Raw genomic sequence first — 19,945 nt, 5'->3', positions numbered from 1 at the left:
CTGCCGACCATCAATTTGCTGTTGCCACGGCAACAGGCAGCGAGGTTTTTTTTTTTTTTTAGCGGTTCCTGGGGGGAAAAAAAAAACGACTGATGTCGGTTTCCGTGCATTCATCTGCTGGAGACAACGCTGGACTGCGAGTCAATTTGAATGCAGACGGACGACTTCAAACTGCTCGTTATGATTCGATCGCTTCAATATTTGAACTGGCTACTTTTGCATTGCTGGACTTGCAGGATCGAGCGAGGCTGCCTTGAATGCTCGTTGGCAAGACAATGTCAGAAAATAAAAAACATGCATCAGTTCATTTCAAGGTGGAACTTTAAGCTGCTCCAAAATCAGCCCGATGATCAAAATGAACGCAGTTTTTAGTCACGATGCTAAGACGATTGCTGTTCAAATGCACGTGGAGACGCATTTCTGTCCACATCTCATACGCGGACCAGCCAAAATGTTTTCTACAACTTTTTTGTTTTTTTCTAACCGGTTTTGTTGGGCCTGATGGAAAATTACGATGAACATCTTAACGGCATCCAGATGTCGCCAGGGGTCGACTTTGCCTGGGCTGTTAAGACCCTTTTCCCTCGCTTGTAATACGACTCCTTGCGTTTAGAGCGTGTTGGGACGCTTCCCCACTAAGCTCAGATGGAATGCAAAGTCAAACGCGGACCTTTGAGGGGGGGAGGAGGGGGGGCAAAGAGAAGAAAGGGAGTCCGGATGTTTAAAGCATGCGGAGGGAGAGGGAGACGCGCTCGGGGCCTGGCGCAGACGTCGGGAAGCGATGCAGACGGGAGCGTCCGCATTGCCCCCCCCCTCATTGATTTGTATATGAAAACATAGTGCTCCCCCCACCCCCCCGATGCTCCCCCTTTCTGCTTCTTGTTGAGTGATCAGCTGATGAAGAGACTAGCAGCTCGCTGCTATGCGGGCTTGCTAATTCTCTCCCCCGCCGCTGCCGCCGTCGCCGCGCTGGATCCCGCAGACCGCGCTCAGGTAAACATCCCGACATTCCCCGGCTGGACGCGTGCGGGAGAGGGAGCGTTTCGAGTGCGAGAGAGAGGAGGGGGTGTAATCTGGCTAAGATTAGTCGGGGAGGAGGAAAGGCTCGGCGTGGCGGGAATGTGGTCGGCTGCCGGGGATTACGCCTTCATTCCTCCGGGGTGATGCTGCAGACGCCCCCCTCGTCACCCTCCCGCCCCGCACCTCTCCCGCAGCCACACGGACAAACCCCCCCACCCCCACCTAATGTCCCGCTTGTGTGCATTTAGTTTGTTTACCAACATCTCAGCGCGCCGCCAGTCATGTCCTTGACAATGCGTGTTGTTGAGCCAGCGGCGTGCAGCCGTGGATCGGGGTTGTGTCCGCTTTGCTCGCATGTATGCGCGAATTATATCGTGGGCTGAGGAAAAACAAAACAAACAACAAAACAAAATGCGGCTGTCGCAGAACAAACTGAAAGGCGAGCGGCAGTGCGGTTGGAAAAAAAATTTGCATGCGCAAAGGACGGCAAAACATTAGCGGGGATATGTTCCCAAATAAAATTGAGCCACACAAAACATGGCCGACCGAGCCTCTGTTTTTGTCACATTTCAAAAATAAATATGTCATCAATCAACTTTTTGTATTCAATTGTGTCAAAAAATCCCACTAGTGACAATTTGCAACTTCTAAATCCTCCAAAAATCAAGACTTCTTCAGCGATGGCATTATCGATTCTTGTCGTAAAGGTGAGCCCGGCTGACTGTCGTCATGCATTCGATGGAGGAACTTTAAATCGAGGATTTATGTGCGCAAACGTGGCCCTTCTTGGCATTGATCTGCAAAATTTCAAGTTTTAGCGGGACTCTTTCCTGAACCGTAGCCGGACGCCGGCGGGAAGATGGAGGACGGCGGCGGCCCAAAGAAGCGCAAACACGACCAACGACGCGACACGGGGCCGCCGCCACCGCTACCCACGCACGACACCGCCGGCGAAAAAGTCAAACGGAAACGAGGGCGACCGCCTGCCGAGAAGCTCCCCCCGAATCCGCCCGAACTCACCCGGCAACTCAGCACGCTGGTGGACATGGTGGTCAACTACAAGGACGGGTGAGGAAGCAATACTTTTGCCATTTGGCCATGCATCTGTGGCCGCAGTGTTTGTCAGTAAAACAAAGTACGACATGCGCCGCATCGCAACATTCTAGCGCCTTCTCAAGAGAAACCTAACTTGCTTTACACTTCTAGTTTGGGTCGACAGATTAGCAAAGGTTTTGTCCAGCTGCCTTCCAGGAAGGAAGCTCCCGAGTACTACGAGCTGATCCGAAAGCCTGTGGACTTCCGACGGATCAGGGTGAGCGTCCGTCAACGAGTGCCTGTTGGCGCCTACTGTCACATTGACATGTTTATTTGTTTTTTTTTTGGCAGGAGCGAGTCCGTAATCACAAATACAGAAGTGTGGGGGACCTGGAAAAGGACATTTTCCTGTTGTGTAACAACGCTCAGACGTACAACCTGGAAGGATCTCAGGTGTACCCCCAAAATTTCATGTCAACTTGACACTCCAGTAAAACAAAGTCAGGAAACTTGTTTCCTTTTTTTGACATGTACAAGCACACTCTTTGTCCTCACTACTAAGACAATTCAGCACGCTGGAACAATTACTGGCCGCATATGAGGGAAAAAAAAGTCGTCTTTCAAATACAGCAGTACACACAAAAATAATCAGATAGCCACAAAACTCCTTTACGCTAAACACTTTTTTCTTTTAGTCAGACAACAAGGTTCTTTTTTGTAAGTAAAAAAGAAGTTTATTGCCCGACAAAAGAAAATAAATCAAACAAAGACAAGACGAGCTAATTTGATTTATGCTAAACAGTTAGCAATCGCGATTAGCATTAGCGGCGCGAGCTAATTCTATTTGAGGTTTAAAAAAAACTATCAGCTCAAGCATTCATCATGTTAACATTTCAAATATAGTAGTATCAAAAATCACTTACAGTCGTTGCTTCAGGAAAAATAAAACATTTTTAAAAACACTGGCGCGTCTTGCTCGTAACATGGACGTTCATCTCTTCTTCGTTTGAACTTCCGGTCGATTTAACAACTTAAGTGATGTGCCGCCCCCTGTTGGTTAATAGTGAACACTTAAAACGGTGCCAAACTACAGACCAATCAGAGTAGCTGGTCCTGGCAATTTAGATTATGTGATAATACTCCAAAAATTCAACCACTCATTTATTCATTTGGATTATTGGATACAATTGGATAAAAGTACAAGAACTCATCTAATTGATGTGTCTACTGCAGATCTACGAGGACTCGATCGTCATCAAGTCGGTCTTCGAGAGCGCCCGGGTGAGAATCGTGGCCAACGAAGGGCCCAAGCAGGCCGCCGCCGCCGCCACCGCCCACAGCGACAACGGCGGTACCGCTGAAGACCCGGAGGGAGGTAAAGCAGACAAGTGACCCATCCTAAAAAAAAAAAAAAACTCCCTAAATCATCAACTTCAGCATTTTTCTCGCATTGTCTCTTTCAATTCCTGCAAGCGCTGGATAACCAGGAGGAGAGAAGTCTGAATCTCCCAGCCAAGAGGTCGCCGCCGCCTTTGTACGCAGACCGGAATGTGGACGAACACTCCTCCAAGAATGAAGGTTGAACTGTTGTCGACAAGTCTTGAAGTCGATCTGTTTCTTTGTCGTTCTTATTCTGCCAAAAAATAAAAACGCCATTTTGAGGGCTTCCCCATAGTCCAAAAGTCACCATTTTTCATGTGTGGAGTGATGCCTTGAGTCCCTGGCTCACTCCGTCACAAGTTATGAAATAATCATTCGAAATGAGGCAAAAGATTATTATTTGAATAATATTTGACATACTGACCATTTTAAGATTTTTCTATGCTGTTTTCTAAGCTGAACAATTACACCTTCATATATGAGTAAAGGGAGTAACCAAGCAAAAGATGAATTAAACTCCAAATTCAAAGCACCACTGTACTGGCCAGATTACCTTCAGATTTTATGTACTCTCATTGAGGCCTTCATTTTGCCGTCTCACCTTGAAAAGAACTTTTTGAAAAGAGAATCACTTGTGTTTCCTCTGCGGGATGTAACAAACTGAAAACAAGGACTGTTTTTAATCAGCGTGTTTGTATGAAATGCTTTCATTGGCCTGGTAGCATATGTACAAAAGTATTGGAACACACGCCACCTCCTGGAAGTAGCCCTGATGGACGTGCATCTCATTATTTTTGCCCGCGTGGAGTGTAAGAATTGTGGCACGGAAGCTTTTTTTTTTTATAAAAACTTTTTTTTCCCTCTGTGGACTTTGAATGTGAATCCCGAGCAAATACATCTTGTACAATTTGTATGTGAAGCGTGTTGCCGGCCGGCGGCGACGACGACGACGTCCAGACAATCCCTGGAAACTTGTACTGTATCCACGCAACTGTACTGTTAATACATTGGATCCAAAACCAACCCAAGTCACGTGTTGTATTCCGTGTTCCAGAACCCGATCGGTTGGCATCGGATCAATCGAATTCTGGACTGGATTGGATGGAGTAGAAATGTGTGACTGACACACGATTAGTTTTTACCATCATCCGGTTGGAACCATTAACCTGCTGTAGCCAGACGTGCTAATGGCAGATTAGCGGCTCCAAGAGGACACTCTCAAAACTCCGAGGAGCGTCTGGGTTCCTGTGCGTCGCCTGTAATTGCACTGGATCGCATTAAAGAGAAACGCCGTTCCTCCCGAGAGTTACGAGCACTACAGGAAGACTTCTTAATGTGCCAAAGGAATAAATCACTTGATTAGTTTCTCATTAACGACCATAATCAGATCTTCTGGATTGAGGAGAATGAATCGATGAGAAAAGCAATACATTTGAATGATCAATGGTGGAGATTGCCATGGGTGGTTGGAATCCAATTTATTCTTTTGTTGACCACAATCCAAATAAAGCACCAGGAATCAATTTTAACAAGCTAACCAGCAAATAGGCTGGCAACAAATGGCGATGAACTTACTCGACACTGCAATTAAAAAAGACTTTGCTTTCAGGACCATGTCTTTGGTCTAGGAAACCTACCGAGCCTCCCCGGTCACGTACCGGTCCCCTACGTGGTCTCTCGAGGCCTCCCGACCCCTCCAGCCGGGCCGGATCCCCCCCATAGAAGCGAGCTGTATCGGGGGAACGCCGTTGCCACGGACGCGAGGGGAAAAGCTCCTCTGGTGCTCGGTGACGGCGGCGCACAGCTGGAATCTAAAGGCGGCCTGGAAGCCTCGGCGGAAGTTCTCGTTGAAGAAGCCGTAGATGATGGGGTTGACGCTGCTGTTGAAGAAGGCCAGCCAGTGAGCCAGCGGGTACAGGTAGATGTTGACCACACGGTGCTGGGCCTCGCTCAGGCTGCCGTAGTCGCTCAGCATCATCAGCGACCACAGCGGCAGCCAGGACAGGGCGAAGAGCAGCGCCACCACCAGGAGCATGACCACCACTCGCTTCTTCTTCCTGGAGACGGTCTGCCGGGCCTCCGTGCCGGGTCCCGGCCCGTCCCTCCTCAGAGACGCCCCCGTCGCGTCGCTCTTGAAGAGCGCCACTCCGATGCGGGCGTACATGATGACGATGAGGGTGAGCGGGGCGAAGTAGATGTTGACGAAGAGCACGGTGGTGTAGACTTTGCGCATGTCCGGACTGGGCCAGTTCTCGCGGCACCAGTAGAAGGGGCGGCTGTCCTGGCGTTGCCGCAGGACGATACGCACGCTGGGCTCGTGGGCCACGTGCAGCATGACCCCCGACGGGCACGAGATGATTGCCGCCAGCACCCAGATGACGGCGATGATCAGCTTGGAGGTGGCGATGGTCAATTTCTGCTTGAAAGGGTAAACGATGCAGCGGAACCTGCACGGACAAACCGGCGAAGAACCCTTTTAGGATCTCCCGCCCGTGAGAATAGAATCGAGGGTCACTTTACCGGTCGACAGCGATGGCCACCAGCGTGAAGACGGACGCCGACACGGAGATTCCCTGGACCGTCCCGCTTACTTTGCACACGAGGTTCCCAAAAGGCCATCCTAAAAAAAAAAAAAAAACAGGAGACATTTCGAAATTTAGTCGAAAATTCTGGTTGTACACAATGGCGGTGTACCTGTAATGATGTTGTCCACCAGCGTGGTGGGCATGCAGAAGATGCCCACCAGCAAATCACTGACAGCCAAGTTGAGGATGAACAAGTTGGTGACGGTTCGCATGCTCCTGCGCCGAAGCACCATGAAACAAACCAGGGCGTTACCCAGCATGCACAGCAGGAAGATCAGCAGGTAGGATGCGGCGAACACGGCCGCCACCGACGCCCGGTGGAGGTAGAAGTCCACGTAAGTCACGTTGTCCCGGCGGCCACGCCACGGCCCCCATGACGAGTTCCTGCTGATGTTCTGCTTCATGCTCTTTTTCTAAAAAAAAAACTAAAATAAATGAGCAATGATTTGCAGAATCACACAAACTGGTGCAAATACAAAGAGAGCAATGGATAATATAAATAATAATACAAATAAAAAATATATAATAAATATAAATAATATTTAAAAAATAATCATAAATAATCAATAGAAATTACCTGTCAGTTCGTTTCAGCATTCCCTCTCGGCGAGCGTCACTCAAAGACTGGTGGAGCGGAGCAACATACAAGGTGTGTGTGTGTGTGTGTGTGTGTGTCTCAGGAGGCGGGGCGTGTTCATATACACCATAACACAGTCACTTCTTTACAAATATATTTAAGTGTTTTATTTTGTCATTCAAAAAATACACCACCATAAAAAAAGGTTTCTTCTGTCTGCATTATTTCAATTATTATTGAGCCCATAAGGTGCACGTACAAAATTGCCTAAACTTCTCCACAAAAAAAAAAAAAAAAAAAATGATCAACACGATTTTGATTTGAGTCTCGTGTCGAAAGCAGCAGCTTGAACGACAGTCTGGTTTGCGTCACATTGGTTTTGTGCATCGCGCTTGCATAGATTGTCACCGCGTGGATTTTGCAAACACTGAGTTATGATTCGATACCGTCACATTTGAAAGGATTACTCAAAATCTGTACTTTAAAAAAACAAAAAAAATCCCTCTAAATATTCAAACTAGAAAATTAAATTGAAGGGAGGAAGAGAGGAAGGATGGAAGATTTCAAAAAATGAAATAAATCAAAGTCAGTGTTGTGATCACCAACATAATTGCACGATGACAGACGTCTGGCACCTACGGAGAGAGAGAGAGAGAGAGAGAGAGAGAGAGAGAGAGAGAGAGAGAGAGACGGATGGGAGGTAGAACTACATTCTTAGGAAGAAATCGAAGATGGAGGACGAGAGGCAGACCACAAAGCGTCTACCATTCAAGATTTGTCTGAGAGATCAATACAGGACAGAATTACAATATAAAAATGTTGCCTGATGGCGTTTACTCTAAAAGCATAATTTAAAAAAGAATTCATTTAATTGCTTAGTGGAAAATAAAAAAAAAATAGATAGCCAATTTAGTTATTTAGATTGTTTTTTTGTCTGCTTGAGTATAATTTTTTTCTAGTTTATTGGCCTATTTAGTGGAATAAACAATTCAGATTGATGATGATACGAATAAATTATCTTCTGTGCAATTAAGGATAATTCCGGGAATCAGTCATACTGAATGTTGGATCAACAAAACTGCTCATGGCTTTGTCATAATAAAAAACAATATATGGATCCAGCCAGGAATCTTTCAAAATAGCACTAAGGAGAGTGTAAAAAAAAAATGAAGTTGCTCTTCAAATGTTTTCACAGGTCCGTTTCGGAGGACTTTTTCCAGAAGAAACGGTTGTCCTCCGCTGGGATGTCTGGCGACGCTTTGGTATAGGCGCCTCGCTCAAGGCTGCGGATAGGCAGGGAGGACGAAAAACATTTTGGTGTGTACGTGCGTGAGCGACAAAATCGAGAGGACCACGTCCCAACTCACGTACTCGGCCACTGTGGACGACTGCAAGCGGTGCTCAGCACGGCGAATGTGTGTTAAGGAAATCCTGCGATGTGCTTCCTGCCGAGGGGGGCGGAGTCAACAACGTCACGTTAGCGTCAAAGTCACTTTGAACTGGAAGATGAGCCAATTTGCACTTTGGGCTCCAAAAGGAAACGGACTAAATGCAGCCAAGCGGGTACTACACACTTAAAGAGGGGGGGCGGGGATGAGCATGAAGCAAGAAAAAGCCCCCGAAAAAAAGACAAGCCTGGCTGGTACTCACTAGCCAAAGACTTCTGTCCCAACATGGGCTCCTGCTCCATCATCGGCATGGAGATTTTTATAGTGGGAATATTGTCGTGGAAGGGGTAGTCGGACTGGACCAGGAGGAGGAGGAGGAGGAGGAGGAGGAGGAGGAGGGGGGGGACACAACAACAACGTTAAAAACACCACATCTAGAGGAGCAGCACGGACGACACGGAGAACCAGACAAAGACATACGTAATCGTTTTCAGAGTCGATGCTGCCTTTCTTCTTGTGCTTCTTCTTTTTCTCGTCCTCCTTCTTCTTCTTGTCCTTCTCGGGGATGACGTCGTCCAGGTAGCTCAGGTCGTGCTGGGAGAACAGGTAGTCCATGGCCTTGCGCACGGCCACCAAGGCCAAGATCTGACGGAGAAAATCGGAAACCCTCGTGAGACTTTGGGAGCGATGAGCCTTGGGCGGACGGGCTCACCATGACGGGGAAGATGATGGCGGCTACGGTGGATTTGAGCACCCAGAGGAGGGCCAGGCACAAGGCCTGGATGAAGGTGAACAGGTGGATGCGGCGCTGGGGCACGTGGCGAAGGTAGATGAGGTCCGGCTGGTGCTTAGCCGGCATCAGGAGTAGCTGCAGACGATCCATGAACTGACGCCCCCCCAAAAAAAAAGAAAAAAAATTTGAAAATTCACAATTCAACTCCAGCTGACGTCAGCGACTCACCTGGACGCCGTTGAGCGAGGCCACGCCCATGTACAGGAAGACGCCATACAGCACCGGCATGGGAATGAACTACAACAAAACACACAGTCGATTTAACGCAACTGATGACCAAAACAGATGTCGCCATTTAAAAAAACTATATTATTTTTAGCGACGTAAAAATAGTCCGCAAGCAGCTTTTCGCGTAACGTTCTAGAATTACACACGCGAATTTTCCAGTTGGAATCCACAAGCAATAAAAGCACGCGTATTTATAGACACTTTTTATTTGTTGACATTTCTTTTAAGTCTCCCTAAAAATATCAGCAGTTTGACAAGTTATATCAGATGTTTCAAGATTTTTGTTTGCAGACGAAAGATCGATGTGAGTACGGCAGCCAGTGAGGGACAAAAAAAGTCAACTTAACCCGAAAATTGATGGTTGATATGAAATATAGGAACATTAATTTAGGAATATAAAAAAGGAGTTATCTGAAATTGAACGATTTATTCATTTGTTATTATTCTACTTTCCCCAAGCCGTCCTTAATTACTCTCCTTTGTTATGGTAACAGGAGAGGCGATGTTAAGCACTTCATAAAAATGTCCACGAGGGGGCGTAGTGATTCCAGCAACAACAGCTTTGACGTCTACTCCGTAATGACAGATTGGAAATGTTAAGATTCCTAACAGGATGAACTTTTCGGAGGCAGCAGGGTTCGAGAGAGGACAGCACACAGTCCTAAAAAGAGCTTGAGAGCACAACTAATCCGTGGGACAATTTCAGACAAATCTGGAGCCATTAACATTGAGATCCTAATGGGCTGAACCCTTGCGTCCTGCATGCTTTAAGAGCCTCTCCAGTCCAAAATGCTGTTAACAATCTTGCCAGATTGAAATGATGAGTCCAAAGGGGCCCAGCAAGGCCTGAAGGTTAATGTCACGGCTTGAAAACTCACTAATCGCGCTCCATTTCGCAACACATTACGTCCACCTGAGAGATTTCTAAAGGGATGAATAGTTTTGGGTCGAGAGGTGACAGCGGTTTGTCCTGAAATGAACTGACAGTAAGCCACGTTTGCGTGAGCAGAACTCTGGCGCTCACCTTGAGGACGGGGGCCATGAGGACGGAAAGTCCGGTCAGGATGAAAACGATGATCCCGGTGACTCTTTGCTCCCTGCAACGGACAAAACAAAAATGAGGACGGATCGGTTTAGATGGCTGATGTGCTGATCCCACCTGACACCCAAGAACTTGGGCTGCTCTCCGGGCGCCGACGTCTCCGTCTCCATCTTGAGCGAGTCGATGTGGGCGATGGAGATGACGGTGGCGGCCACGTACCAGGGCAGGCCCATGAAGGAGCACACCATCATCAGCACCGCCACCCAGAACAGGTCCAGGTGGTACCCCGCGCCTTTCTGCGGGACCAAAGCGCACCCACCAGTGGGTCAGAGGGCCGAGCCACGGCCCGGATTTGGACCTCACCTTGAGTTTGTGCTCTTTCCTGTTGACGATGACCGCCGTGATCTGCTGGTCCATGAAGATCAGGATGGTGACCAGCAGGGCGGGGAGGGCGGCGGCCAGGTACACCCACCACGGGTTGCCCCCGAAGGGACGGATGAACCAGCCTCGCGATGGACTGGTAGGCTGCGGACAAACAAGGAAAAGACAGTCTATCTTATTTGTCCATGAGGACACCTGGAGCTTTTTTTTTCCGCTTAAACCGGTTATTCCAGTGCCTCCTCAGTAACTTTGAACAAAGAGCTGAATCGGCGGGTCCGATGTGAACGAGCGCCAACAAAGATGGCTGCTGCCAAGTCTGTGTACCTTGAATTGGCTTGGCACTATGAGCTTGGGCGTGTCCACACCCACTAGAGCATCCACGCCGCAGAAGAGAAGGATGGCGATGATGATGGCAAAGTCGCTGATCAGCTTCCTCACCTGGGAAAGAAGACAAAATGGCGTCAGTCGGGGGAACCCGTCGGCAAAAAACAAAAGTCACCTTGGTGGGGAAGAAGCGACTGGTCTTGAACTTCTTGAGCGCCATGGAGCAGGTGTAGGTGCCGAAGAACAAGATGAAGGACATGAGGGTGATGTCAGGCACGTAGTCGCAGGCCTCGCCCACCACACGCCCGCCGTACTTGACGCACTGGTCGCGGGTGAGCGTCGCCCAGGTGGCGTTGTACGGCTGAAAAAAAAAAGACGACGCTAAGTATTGTTGCTGAGCCGGCAAAGGCCGTTGCGGGGGCGTCGCCTGGGTACCAGGTCGGAACTGTTCGTCCAGCCGGCGGCCTCATAGAGGTCCGTGGTGTTGCCTTGGAGAAAGAAAAAAATAAACAATAACAAAATCGGGTCAGCCACGGCAAAAAAGACAAATTTACACTCACCGGGTCGGCAGGTGCAGTCGTACAGCGTGACAAGCTCGGCTCGGTAGTGCGCGTTGATGGGGTGGTGGTGCGCCAGCTTGATCATCTTCTTGAAGGCGTCGTAGATGAAGATGAAGCTGATGAGCGCCGAGAAGCCTTCCTCGGTGAAGCGCGTGAAGTACTTGACCAGGAAACTGGCGTCCGTCGCCACTAGCACCAGGCAGAACACGCCCGACCACAGCCCGATCCACAGGCGGAACTCCAGGTAGTCGAAGTCGTGGTCCCTGCTCGCCGCACGACACAAATTTTATATCAGCTAAAGAACATTTGAACTCTACAAAGAGTCCTGAAATGTATTATTTACTTTCTAGAATGTATTTTTATTTTCAAATAACACTTTTATTTCTCAAAAGCTAATAAAACGGAATGTTTTCATTTTGGATTATTATTAATTTTATTATTATTATTAACATATCAAATGTTGTCCTTTATAAACTGCAACTTGCTTACTTTCAGGTGAGCAATGACGTCAAAATAAATGATTCATTCATTATTCATCACGGAAGACCACAGAAGGGGCGCGGCGGCGTTTTGGAAATACGAGAAGGGAGGGTGGTGATGCAATTATGGCCACTCGCCACGGCAACCGAGCTGCCAGACGGTGAAAACTGACTTGCTGAAGTTGAAGAGGAGCCGCTCGAAGACCAGAACGGGTCCGGTGCTGCTGAGGATGGTGAGCGGCTGACCCGCCAGCAGGCAGAAGACGCAGCCCGTCAGAGCCGTGCCCAGGAAGCTCTCCAGCACGCCCTGTCATGTGACACAAACGTCACCGCATTTTGTTGATTTTTGTTTTTTCACTCAACAGGAAGTTGTTTTTCTCCCACACGCACGCACGTAGGCACACATGCCATGCCGCTGGGCCGGCCAATCAGGACAGGCCTGTTTGCAATTCAACAGCTGACTGCACGATTGACACTTCTGAGCCTCAGGTGTGTTTGGGGGGGGTCGCACAGCAAGTTGGGGATTCCCTCTACTCACTGAAAGTGTGTGCGCGCAGGTGTGTGTGCGCGTAGAGGTCAGTGGAAACGCACGGCCGTGAGGAGGCTAGCGAGTAATCTGGATCTGCGGTTATTTACAGCCAGCGCAAATCCCTCCATCGCACGGCCAGCCACAAAAGACTGCCAATGTGCACGTGTGTGTGTGTGTGTGTGTGCGCGCTCTTGTCAGCCACAGCCCGTGGGAACTGGAATGTATTATATTTTTAAATATGTAAAAGCTGTCTTTTCTTTAAAGAGGACTTTTTCAAATACCACGTGATCAAATTGAGTTTTATGCCGAGTCAGCACTCCAAGGTCAAACACACAAACCCTTTTTTGTGTCAACAGTCGGAGGAATAAAGCAAGAAAATATTTACGTTGGCAGCCGGGAGGCCGACTTGCCGCACTGCTAACACACACGGGAAAAAAAGCGTACCTGCATGTTTTCGGTGGCGTCCCCCAGCAGCCCTCCGAAGGTGATGGCGTTGGTGACCGTGCCCAGGTAGATGAACAAGATGGTGGACAGCGACTGGATGTGCAGCGCGTCGTAGAAATCGCTGGCGAAGAACGGCACCTTGCGCTTCACGTCCAGCACCAGGCCACCGCAGAACCTGACAAACAAATAAATACATCAATTAACAAATGATAACATAATATATAAAGAAATGAAATCCTTGAGTCCTTCTACAATCGTCTCTTACTTTCTGGTGCACTGCAGCTCCTCGCCGACCTCGTGACCTCCACCCCCGCCTTGACCCCAGTCATGGGGGGTATCTCCGTTCATGGGCGGGGGCTCCAAGCCGGAAAACTGGTTCTTTCTGGGGACCACACAATTCTTATTATTTAATTCCGTATTTTCATTAAACTTTAGTTGAGCGCCCACCTCTTGTCTGAGGACGGCAACGTCTTGGGCGGCTCTATTCTGATGTCGGGGTCCCACTCCCCAGGGGGCAGCACGATGACTTCATCCAGGAACTCCTCGATGCCAGCCAGCAGGTCCTGCCGATCCTTGGCCTTGTAAGCGATATCGTGGAACACCTGGCGGCGGGCCAACAAAACACACGTGCCGTCAGTGGGGGAAGAACATCACGGCTCAGTCGGAGGCCAGGAAGGGTGGTGGGGGCGGGGGGGTTGGTTTCGAGCACACCAGGGCAATGGGGCTTGAACGTGCCTCTGGGGGTAAAGTTTAACTTTAGGAAATCCTGGAAAAGCGCTTCCTGTGCTGCCATGTTGACACAAGGTGCATTCTGGGAGGCCTGCGTGGGAACTTCACATTCCACACAGCAGACGGGCACAACCACAACATGGAGTACAACAGGTTTTTTGGAAAGTGGAGGCTTCTGAACTGTTTCAAATATTTACGATTATATTTCAATTGAAGAACAAACCTCATCAGACATGAGGGTGGCGATGGCTCTTCCGATCTCGTGGTAGGACTTTGCTTTTCCTTTCGGGCCCAGCAGCACAAAGAGGAACCTGCCGCACGCAGAACAACGCGTTAGCATTTGCACGCTAGCAGCGGGCTCCCGGCGTCTGTACCTGGTGGGCACCGGAACCTCGGTGAGCGCCCCCAGCATGACGGCTTGCTGCAGGCGGACGAACGCCACGAACGGCGTCTCCAGGAAGTCCACCTCGCCCACCAGCACGTTGGAGGCTTCGGCGTCGCGGGGAAGCTTCTTCATGAACTTGTTTTTCAGCTGAGGGCCAGGAACATCACATGAGATCACGCGAGGCCGACGCCGACGATGGCAACACGCTACCTGATCCTTCTCCGGCTTGTCCGAGAAGTCGCTCAGGCTGTTGGAGGTCAGATTGCGATGGGCCGTGGTGGGACTACCTGCGGGGAAGCCACGGCGGCGCCTGTTAGCATCCCCACCAAAAGCGTTTCGGCGGCGCATTAAGAGAAACCAAAGAAGCGGCAAAGCGGATGACCCGGGCTAAAAGAAGCCCGGATTAAAGCCTGCCAGAACCCACGCCAGGCGCTCGCTCATTCACGCGTGGCCAAGTTCTGGCTAATGCTTTCAATGAGCGTTGTTAAACTTCAGCCGACAGTCAGGATTAGAGATCCTCCCAAAATCTGTTTGATAAAAATCTCCAAATTCCTCCTAATTGTCCGTGGCCATGCCAAGGAGCGCTCGAGTTCACTCTTTGGTAGCAATATTGGATCTTCTAAAGAGAACAAGCGGTTCCTCCTTGACCTCACTTACAGAGGTAGCCCATGCTGGCGCTCCTCAGGACCTCGCAGGGGTCTTCGGGCTCGTGCGGAGACAAACAAGGCACCGGCTGCTCGTTGGGGTTGCGTGCTTTGACGCCCCCGACAGCCCAAAAGGAGAACGCGGGAAGAAAGGAAGGAAGGAAGGAAGGTAGGAAGGAAGGGAGGAAAGGAAGTCATTAGTGGAAAGATGAACGGAAGGTGTCAAGAATTGAAAGTTTAAGATGTCAGGAAAAAGTGGCCAAGACTTCTTTTTGGGTCGGCATACCGTTCTCCTGGCTGGAAAAGAGCCGGCTGGCGCTGGAGACGCTTTTGCCGATGTCGGCGAGCGAGCGCAAGTTGGACTTCTTGGTCTGGTGGCGATGCTTGCGCAGCAACGTGTACATGACCCGCTCCTTCAGATCCGCCTTCAGCTGGCCGCTCTCGATCTGGTTGTCCGTCACCATCTCTGCGAAAGGGAGGTCATTGGGGTCGGCGCCGGTCGGGTTGAGGAGGCGGGAGGCCACGTACCGACGACTTGCGGCAGCGTGGCGGCGTCCAGATCTAGCAAGATGGTGCCCTTCTCGATGCAGGTCTTGAGCTCCATCAGGCTGTGCAGCGACAGCGTGGCCACGTGCGGCTTGCTCCAGCGCTCGCCGCCCTTCTCCACCTTCTCCTCGAACTTGATCCATCTGGACGGACGCCGAGCAACTTTCTGTTAATTTGGCCTCAGATGTCAGCTACACAAAAGAGTGGTTTTGCCGAGGCGGGTGAGGCCGATGCGGTTTCCCGCGGGGCGTCGGGTTACGCTCGGCAACGGTTGCCGAGGTAAGGAGCTCGCCCAAGCAGGTTTTTGGTTTTTTTCTGCTGTGAAACTTTTGAGGCATCTCTTTTGATTCCACAGCGTCAAAAATGTATTTATTTTTTATTTAATTTAATAACTCTTGATTCCCCAGCGTGAAAAAAAAGATTCTTTTTTTAACTTAATCACTCTTGATTCCTCAGCATCAAATCGAATTTCATTTGAAATTTTAATTTAATAAAATATACTTAGTAGAGCTGAAGCAATTGAATCAATACGTTGTGTTTTCTTGCAAACAATTAGCTGCTTTTTTTTTTTCCTCTTCTCAAGAACAGCGTGTGTGCATATTTGCCACCTCTGGGAGTTTCTGCCTTTTCCCGCTCCCACGGGGCAGGTACTACCGGTATTCATCTGATAAGAGCCAAGCACCATTCAACAGGCTACGATAATTCATTGAGAGTTTTGGAAGCCGGCCTGAAAAACAAAAAAGGCTTTTACCTGGCAGTCTCCTTCCACTCAATCTCCTGCCCGTCCACCGACAGCAGCTCGTCCAGCTCGGTAAAGAGCTGAGGAGGAGGGGGGGCGTCATCTTCTTCGCCCAGGATAAAGCGGATTCTCTCCGCCGGCGAAACTAAACACACATGATCTCAAATTAGTCCCGAGACATTTGGAAAAAAGGGAAAAAGATGAGAAAGATAAAGGAGATGTTGTGCATGACTTGGACACCTGACGTCATGAGATGCCCCCCCCCCCTCCCTCACCCGCTGCTACAACCCTCCACTTCCTGGTTTCGTTTCCGCCAGGCTGAATGAAAACGTAGGAGGGGACCACATTTGACTGTGCTGGTATTTTTCCTCACAGTCGTGAAAAAAAAAAAAAAAAAGATACAAATGATGTCAGTGATTGGCCGCATTGTGTTCTCATTCCAAACATGGACGCCGACTATTTGGAAGCCCGGCTAGCTAAAGTGACTCCTTTCGAAGGTTCATCAGGTTCTGAAGTTGTGACTATATCCTGGTATTTAAACACACCAATCAGGAACAGAAACCGCTCTTGTCGGACACACCCACGCTGCGAGGAACTGTTCTGTTCTTCCAAGAAACCCATCTGACGCCAAGAAGGCCGTGTCTCAATCACGTGCCGCCGCCACCATCGTCACCGCCGCCTTTTGTCCTTGGCGTTCATTGATTAGAGCTTAACCGCCGACTCGTCGAATGACGCGGCAGCACGAGGATTAGCCCGAGGAGCCACTCTACTGGGAAAGTTACACAACAGCCGACTGGCCAGAAGCTCCAAATTGATCTTGTAATCCCAACTTTTGTGCTTAATTTAGCAGAGCTAATGTCACAAATAAAAAAACCAAGGAACAATTCAAGCCTGTTCCAACTCGGTGCGGGTTTCCTCGTCTTTGGAGAACAAAAGAACCTTTGACGGTTCCAACCCAGAGACAAGACCCTGAAGATAAAGCAACAGGGAAACACAAAGAGGCTTCTTTGTGAAGCGGACCGAGTCATCCACGCTTATCTGCTCCGTGGCGATCTCACGTAGCATGAGAATAAACAATAAATCAAACAGGAGGTCACGACCCAAAAGGAAGGTGGCAAGCAAAGGACGTGATCCCGGAAAAGTAAAAATGGTCATGGTGAAAGTGAAAATCAACACGCATGACGCATGTTTACGCAAGAGGACAAACTTGATGGAGTAGTTGATGATCAGGTGCTCATTTTCTTTTTTTTTTGTTTGCCATTTGGAAATTCCGGCCTTGGGCACTTGTCATCTGCCCGAACTTGCTTCTCTCGCTCACATTTTCAGCATTTTGAGTGTCAAACAAACACTTCCTGCATATTTAGTGGCCCCAAAAAGTACACAAACTTCCTGCTGTAGAGATGCTATCACGGATGTTTGGTATCCATGGCAACAAGCATCAGTTTAGCTTTTATCCACATGAGCGAACAATGTCATTTCCTGTAAGAAGACGCTTTTAAAAATAACACATATAACAAATGCATATCTTGTCAATCTCAGATTAAGGCATCCCACTAAGCCTCCGCCAAGACTGACGACATCTGCCGTGCGCTGACGACAAAGCTCCGAGCTTGTCACACGTTGCTATCTTCATTTCTATTGGTTGGAGATTTATTTATTTATTTATTTTTTGGGGGTGAGGACTATCTCAATATTAAATAAAGGGAGCGGGACTCACTGAGCGGTTTGAGGAGACTGGCGCCGACGTCGTCGCCATCCGACTTGTAGCCCTCGGCGCCGTGCTCGGCGCCGTGCTCGCCGCGCTCTCGCCTCTCCTTGTGGCTGGACTTGCGGCGGTGGCGTCTGCGGCGGTGGTAGCTCTTGGGAACGTGCACGCCGATGTAGACCGTGTGGTGACCTGCCCACACAACAACATGACACTGGGGGATAAGTTCTTCTCTCCAGCAACATTTCAGCCGTTCTGAAAGATGACATGGTTACACGGCCGAGTGCAAGTATGAGCCAAACTTCCTGCGGGGGAGGGGGGGAGAAAACCACACAGACGGCTCACCTTCCACTTCCTCTTCGTCGCACACGTGCTTGACGAAAGATGCCCCTCGGTCCAGGATGGCCTCATCCTCCACTCTGCAGGAGGCGTAAAAATAAAAACACGCCTGTCATTTTGTGGCAATATTGAACCATTGAATTAAATGTGGCCATTTCTTGCTCCAACTCCAGCCACTGGCATGTTTTGAATGTGCTGGTGGTAGTGAATCCACGACAGCCCATCTGGCTCCTTCTTCTTTCCGGGCTTCTGTTGCCCAAGACGTTCCCTAAGCATCTTGACGTATTCTTGGAGGCCTGTTGTTTCCTCCTGGATAGCGCCTGTGTCGTCCTTGGCCCCTCTCTTTTTCCGCTTAATGTGAGGCCTCAGGATGCTGGACATGGGAAGGACTGCCCCCCCCAACTAGCATCACGCTAGTTGAGCAGAGTCTTGTAATCAAACTCAGGAAGGAGACAGTGCATCCCCTTGGGACAGGGAGGGGAGCCCAACTTTAGGAGTGTGTGTAGCGATGGGATACCCACCCCCCCAATCAGAGAAAGTGCAGGACCTTCAGGGCAAGCCGAGCCTCGGGTTCCAGCCGTGAGATGGCAAAGGTCTGGTGGCGGACCGGCCAGAATTACCAGAACAGGTCGGAAACACACATGGAGGAAAAAAAACACGCTCGTATGCGGAAAAACACACTCGTGCGGAAAAACACGCACAGACCCATGGAAAAAACACACACACGCACGCACACCCCCAACATATGCCCTTCTCACACATAGTGTCCTTTCACTGAAACAGTCGGTGCTTGAAAGCATAACGCAGATAAGATCCGACAAGAGTGCGCAAATCTTACTATGATCTTATCTTAATGCTCTATGACCTCTTCCGCATCAGTCCGGTCCTTCATCCTCTTCATCATTCTCATCATTATCAAACATGGCATGCATGACACAGACAAGCAGCACCCAGTTAATATCACTTCACTTTTGATTGACACGCCAAAGAGATTATTCAGGTCACAGCTGTGTCAAAATGAAAGCGCCGTTCCTAATATTTGGACCCTAACACTAAAACTAGTGGTTTGCACGCGCTAGAAATTACGTGGTACAGCAGGTACAATTTGATCATCTTACTAGTAGTCCAAGTAGCACGCAACTAGTGGAGCGTTTCACCTCACTAATAACGGATTTGGTGCTTATGTATAGCGCGATCTCTGTCCTAACTTGTAGGCCCACAACACCTTACGCGTGAGGAAAAACGAGCCACTAATCATCTAGGTTTTTACTAGAAATACTGAAACGGCACATTGAGCAATTTGTTGGAAAGCAACACGTGGTAGAAACTGAGGAAAAGTGACGCTCTCCCCGTCACTTTCGGTGGGGGGGGGATCATCGTCGTGCGTGCCTCGGGCTTTCGTGCGCGCTCTTCCCCGATTCCCTTGCGCCTTAATGCACGCTGACAGCTCATGCAAAACCGATTAGCGACACCTTTAAAACGTGTCATCGTTACCAACATGCATAAAAAGAAATTAAAAAAGTTAGTAAAGTTTGTTGAAAAGTTGCTGCGGACTTACTTTTTCTCCGAACTCATGGTCGCGTCTTCTTCTTCTTACTTTGGCAGTTGAGGCGGACGACGAGCCGACTTGTAGCCGAACGGCAGAGGCTGCGGGCCGCTTTGGAAAGCGCGTCCCGGCCGATATGGTTGGCGGGGCTCGATCGGGTGGAGGAAGCGTATCACAGGTGAGGTCCAGGTGCCATTGCGGTCGGCTGAAGACCAAAAGCACCCAGAATAGTGTCGGCCGCGTGTCTTGGGCTGCTGGTGTCTCCTTTGGACACGCTTAAGTGTCATCCCTCCTCCTCAGTGACGTCAGTCATATGGGGGCGGCTTCCCTGAGTCACTCCCCCACCTTTACACGCACATGCGCGAACACGCGCAGGTACACTTCGGTCAATATTTGAAACGGATTTTGTATTATAATAGTAAATGACACAACAATTATTTACAAGTCGCTTCCAAGAAACCAAGAACATTTTTCAAGCCGTTTGACACATCAGGCCATTTAAAAAGAAAATTAAATGCAAATTTACAAATAGAATGCATTCTGCTTC

At 49.3% G+C, this 19,945-nt stretch overlaps 3 protein-coding genes and 1 long non-coding RNA gene across 8 annotated transcripts; 2 read left to right on the top strand and 2 right to left on the bottom strand.

Annotated features, from left to right (window-relative positions):
• Nucleotides 1-453: 453 nt before the first annotated feature.
• LOC125979315 (probable global transcription activator SNF2L2) lies at nt 454-4,458 on the top strand. 4 transcript variants are annotated; one of them, XM_049737433.2, is made up of 6 exons: nt 454-993; nt 1,862-2,088; nt 2,227-2,332; nt 2,407-2,508; nt 3,289-3,430; nt 3,543-4,458. In XM_049737433.2, exons 1-6 carry the CDS (start codon nt 898-900, stop codon nt 3,629-3,631), a joined length of 762 nt encoding a protein of 253 aa, XP_049593390.1. In that variant the 5' UTR covers nt 454-897; the 3' UTR covers nt 3,632-4,458. The 4 variants fall into 4 exon arrangements, with proteins under 4 accessions (XP_049593390.1, XP_049593389.1, XP_049593393.1 ...); XM_049737432.2 differs by having other exon boundaries at nt 3,529-4,458; XM_049737436.2 differs by having other exon boundaries at nt 1,839-2,088; nt 3,529-4,458.
• Nucleotides 4,459-4,896: 438 nt separating this feature from the next.
• Nucleotides 4,897-6,602, bottom strand: LOC125979296 (neuropeptide FF receptor 2). Its single transcript, XM_049737396.1, has 3 exons — nt 6,130-6,602; nt 5,956-6,055; nt 4,897-5,882 (listed from the first exon to the last, which is right to left on the bottom strand). Exons 1-3 carry the CDS (start codon nt 6,422-6,424, stop codon nt 5,069-5,071), a joined length of 1,209 nt encoding a protein of 402 aa, XP_049593353.1. The 5' UTR covers nt 6,425-6,602; the 3' UTR covers nt 4,897-5,068.
• Nucleotides 6,603-6,749: 147 nt separating this feature from the next.
• On the bottom strand, nt 6,750-19,690 carry LOC125979268 (electrogenic sodium bicarbonate cotransporter 1). 2 transcript variants are annotated; one of them, XM_049737301.2, is made up of 26 exons: nt 19,411-19,690; nt 17,859-17,932; nt 17,526-17,705; nt 15,821-15,953; nt 15,052-15,212; nt 14,810-14,989; nt 14,090-14,166; nt 13,869-14,026; nt 13,718-13,805; nt 13,213-13,367; nt 13,031-13,147; nt 12,766-12,940; nt 11,966-12,099; nt 11,314-11,576; nt 11,189-11,241; nt 10,929-11,114; nt 10,754-10,867; nt 10,412-10,573; nt 10,166-10,344; nt 10,031-10,103; nt 8,947-9,015; nt 8,698-8,871; nt 8,466-8,630; nt 8,248-8,341; nt 7,969-8,042; nt 6,750-7,880 (listed from the first exon to the last, which is right to left on the bottom strand). In XM_049737301.2, exons 1-25 carry the CDS (start codon nt 19,425-19,427, stop codon nt 7,999-8,001), a joined length of 3,225 nt encoding a protein of 1,074 aa, XP_049593258.1. In that variant the 5' UTR covers nt 19,428-19,690; the 3' UTR covers nt 6,750-7,880; nt 7,969-7,998. The 2 variants fall into 2 exon arrangements, with proteins under 2 accessions (XP_049593258.1, XP_049593257.1); XM_049737300.2 differs by having other exon boundaries at nt 11,189-11,576.
• Nucleotides 12,096-13,007, top strand: LOC125979339 (uncharacterized). The gene is made up of 2 exons (XR_007485296.1): nt 12,096-12,281; nt 12,678-13,007. It is a non-coding gene; the product is annotated as an uncharacterized lncRNA (long non-coding RNA).
• Nucleotides 19,691-19,945: the final 255 nt, after the last annotated feature.

The sequence above is a fragment of the Syngnathus scovelli genome, chromosome 13, assembly GCF_024217435.2.
Source record: "Syngnathus scovelli strain Florida chromosome 13, RoL_Ssco_1.2, whole genome shotgun sequence".
Taxonomy (NCBI): Eukaryota; Metazoa; Chordata; class Actinopteri; order Syngnathiformes; family Syngnathidae; genus Syngnathus; species Syngnathus scovelli.
This window is presented reverse-complemented; position numbering and strand designations above follow the sequence as displayed.

What these genes read in the sequence shown, in the direction of transcription:
- LOC125979315 (XM_049737432.2), top strand. Translation starts at nt 898, where the DNA reads ATGAAGAGACTAGCAGCTCGCTGCTATGCGGGCTTGCTAATTCTCTCC. An exon ending in ATCCCGCAGACCGCGCTCAG is followed by an intron (nt 994 to 1,861) that starts GTAAACATCCCG and finishes CCTGAACCGTAG; the next exon opens with CCGGACGCCGGCGGGAAGAT. An exon ending in GTGGTCAACTACAAGGACGG is followed by an intron (nt 2,089 to 2,226) that starts GTGAGGAAGCAA and finishes TTACACTTCTAG; the next exon opens with TTTGGGTCGACAGATTAGCA.
- LOC125979296 (XM_049737396.1), bottom strand. Translation starts at nt 6,424, where the DNA reads ATGAAGCAGAACATCAGCAGGAACTCGTCATGGGGGCCGTGGCGTGGC. An exon ending in GGTGGACAACATCATTACAG is followed by an intron (nt 6,056 to 6,129) that starts GTACACCGCCAT and finishes TTTTTTTTTTAG; the next exon opens with GATGGCCTTTTGGGAACCTC. An exon ending in GTGGCCATCGCTGTCGACCG is followed by an intron (nt 5,883 to 5,955) that starts GTAAAGTGACCC and finishes TTGTCCGTGCAG; the next exon opens with GTTCCGCTGCATCGTTTACC.
- LOC125979268 (XM_049737300.2), bottom strand. An exon ending in ACGCCACCGAAAACATGCAG is followed by an intron (nt 12,100 to 12,765) that starts GTACGCTTTTTT and finishes GTCACATGACAG; the next exon opens with GGCGTGCTGGAGAGCTTCCT. An exon ending in TAGTGCCAAGCCAATTCAAG is followed by an intron (nt 10,574 to 10,753) that starts GTACACAGACTT and finishes GTTTGTCCGCAG; the next exon opens with CCTACCAGTCCATCGCGAGG.